Below are 2862 nucleotides of genomic sequence, written 5' to 3'. Positions count from 1 at the left end.
CCAATTCTGCACTAAAAGCTATTCCTTTAAATAGCTCTGGTTCTTTTATGATTTACTACCAGGGTTCTATGCTCTGTTTTGTGCTGTATCAGGTGTCAGTTTATCAGTTAAATTGTGTTGTTTTTTTTTTTTTTGTATTGTCCCTATTGAAGTGAATGTTCCAGTTAATAAAAAAATTTAAAAAAAAAAAAAGGAAATATTTAATTGAAAAGGATATCTGGTCAGATATGTTCTTATAATATGGAAGACCAATATCATTCATCTACACATAACTCATCAAAACATGCACAGGTTAGAAGAATTTCCAAAGTCACTCTCATATAAATGATAACATATCAATGGACAGACACTGGATGATGGCTATTTATTAACACATGGGGAAGAGAGGGAGAGATACCAACCTCTTTCACTTTAAAACGGCCGTTGTTATCAGGATATACAAAAGCAAATGATAATCTTGCACTTTTTCTCCTTGCAGCTGGAGCTACCTCTTTGACCTGTAAAAGAAACAATAAACCATGAACGGATGAACCATAAAAAATTAACATAAATAGATTCTTGCAAAGAAAGAGACAAAAGTATGACAGTTAAAATTTCAAACCAAGATAGAAAGACACTCATCTAGAGAAAAGTTCATTATAATCAGTTACCTTTGCATTCATACATTGTGCACAGATGCATAAACAATATTACTCCATATATACTTTTTCAGTGGCAGTGGCATGGTGCATGTTCCTTATACCTTTTTAGGCTCGTATTTCACGTTTCTTATTTTATTTATTCATTTATTATATAAAAGTAACAAGTGAATAACAGCTTGAGTAATCAGTACACATGTTAATCCAACAGAAACTCGTTTCAACAAACACTCCCATCTGATATTTTTCTGAAAAAAACAGAGTGCATCCTAAGCATGTTCTCTCATAACAAGCATATCCCTCTATAGGCCAAGTTGATGATTGCAAAGAAAGATAGCCCACTATTCATCAATCACCAAAGACCTAGCCATTTTCTAGTTCAATACCACCGTTTCCCTAGATTTAACCCCGCTCATTGTCATCCAGTTCAAACCAAACCTAAAATGTTTAGTGGTCACCCAGGTAACATAATCGAATGCCAATCACAACACAACTATTTGTCCATTGAGAAAACTGTTGGTGCCTTATAAATTGTCAATCGGCCAATCACACACTTATAAACCATCATATAGTGAACGAAGGCCGCAGCGGCAGCTAGTGCCATTCATCATTAATAGAAATATCAAAAAAGGACTTGTCAATTACGCAAATACCAGTGAGTATGATTTCAGACAAAATTAGAACCACAGAAAAGAATACATGTAACCGACCCTAACTAGTTTGCAAAGGATCCATAACCAACCCCAAAATTTTGGGACTACGGCTTTAAACGCAAATTCATACAAATTGAACATATAAATGCGTACAAATACAAAAATATACACAGAAGCTTGTAGAGAGACAGGCATACCAAATCAGTTAGCTCGCGAAGAGTCGCATCCTTCCAGGTATAGATTTGAACTTCATCCTTGGGCTCCTTGCCTCTCACTGCAAAGTCTTCATCACCATGATGACCCCCAATCTTCACAAAATTCAACAAAAAGTTATAGCAGCATTTACAAATAGAGAGAATCCAATTGAATTTATCAAAACTGCACAAATAATTTACTCCACAGCTTTGAACAACGAGAATACCTTGGTGAAAACGCGAAGCAACAATGGACAAGTCTGCAAGCAAAGCAATTCAAAGAGAATCAAAGAAAGATTTTCAGGGAACAAAATCAGAAACCCTAGGAAAAGTAAGAAAAGAAAAACCATATAAACCTTTTCGCGATCAACGGGTTCGAAGCGAGGGCGAGGAGGAAACTGGGCCCTTGGAGGTGGGCCCAGTGGTCTCCCTCCTTGTCTCCTTTGTCCTTCTCCTATTCCTGCCATCTCTCTCTCTCTCTCTCAGCTTCTGCTTCTCTCTTCTGTTTTTTCTGTTTTCTGCTTTTAGCAAAGTGGTTTTATTGGTGGGCATGGGCCTGGACATGAGGGATTTGGGCCCGGCCCATATATATATAAGTCATTGGGCCTTTTGGATTCAATAGTCTTTATGCAACGGCCCAATAGAGGCCCAAAAACATTAGATGCATTTCCAACTTTTGTGGGCTAATTATTGTTTCACGCGTGGAATTAACTGATCGTTCGTATTTTACATTAGATGTTTACATTTTACGCACATTCTAATCAAATAATAATAGAATGAAAGTATTGGATTTTTCTTACAAGTCTCGCAACTTTTTACATGCTAACATTGCGTTTCAATATTTAGAGTGTTAAATTGTTACTCGCCAATTGAAACTAGTTATAAATCACCTATCATGAGTTCCATTAGATTAAAGCAATTTTTTTTTTCTTTTGCATAATAGATTAAAGCAATTTAACATTAAAAAATTTATAATTAAATGACATTTGATTATTTTCTATTTATTATTTGGTTTGAATTTTTATTTATTAATTAAGTGTTTATTATTTATTAATACTTTTTCTCTCTTTTTTTTTTTTTTTTTGGAGGAAATTCTCAAAACTTTATTCTGTATGGCGTAGGTTAATATATATACATATATATATATATATATATATATATTTTTGGATATATAGTAACATTATTTTGATATATAGCAACATGAAAGTGTTTAACTTGGAATTAAAAAAAAAAAAAAAAAAAAGTGTATGACTTTTTTTTTTAAGACTTCCTCTTGTGGTATCGTATCAAAATTAACTAAAACTTGCGATATGCAAGTTTTATTGGATTGAAAGCAATATGACACTTATAAGAAGAAAAAAAAAAGTCCAAAAACCA

General features: G+C 33.6%; 1 protein-coding gene across 1 annotated transcript; it reads right to left on the bottom strand.

Moving 5' to 3' along the window:
• Positions 1-320: 320 nt before the first annotated feature.
• Positions 321-1992, bottom strand: LOC112039821 (histone deacetylase complex subunit SAP18). The gene is made up of 4 exons (XM_065777938.1): positions 1842-1992; positions 1713-1745; positions 1489-1599; positions 321-497 (listed from the first exon to the last, which is right to left on the bottom strand). The coding sequence occupies exons 1-4, from the start codon at positions 1950-1952 to the stop codon at positions 336-338; spliced, it is 417 nt and encodes a 138-aa protein (XP_065634010.1). The 5' UTR covers positions 1953-1992; the 3' UTR covers positions 321-335.
• Between the last annotated feature and the right edge of the window lie 870 nt (positions 1993-2862).

The sequence above is a fragment of the Quercus suber genome, unplaced genomic scaffold (assembly GCF_002906115.3).
Source record: "Quercus suber isolate HL8 unplaced genomic scaffold, Cork oak 2.0 scaffold_169, whole genome shotgun sequence".
In the NCBI taxonomy this organism is placed as follows: Eukaryota; Viridiplantae; Streptophyta; class Magnoliopsida; order Fagales; family Fagaceae; genus Quercus; species Quercus suber.
This window is presented reverse-complemented; position numbering and strand designations above follow the sequence as displayed.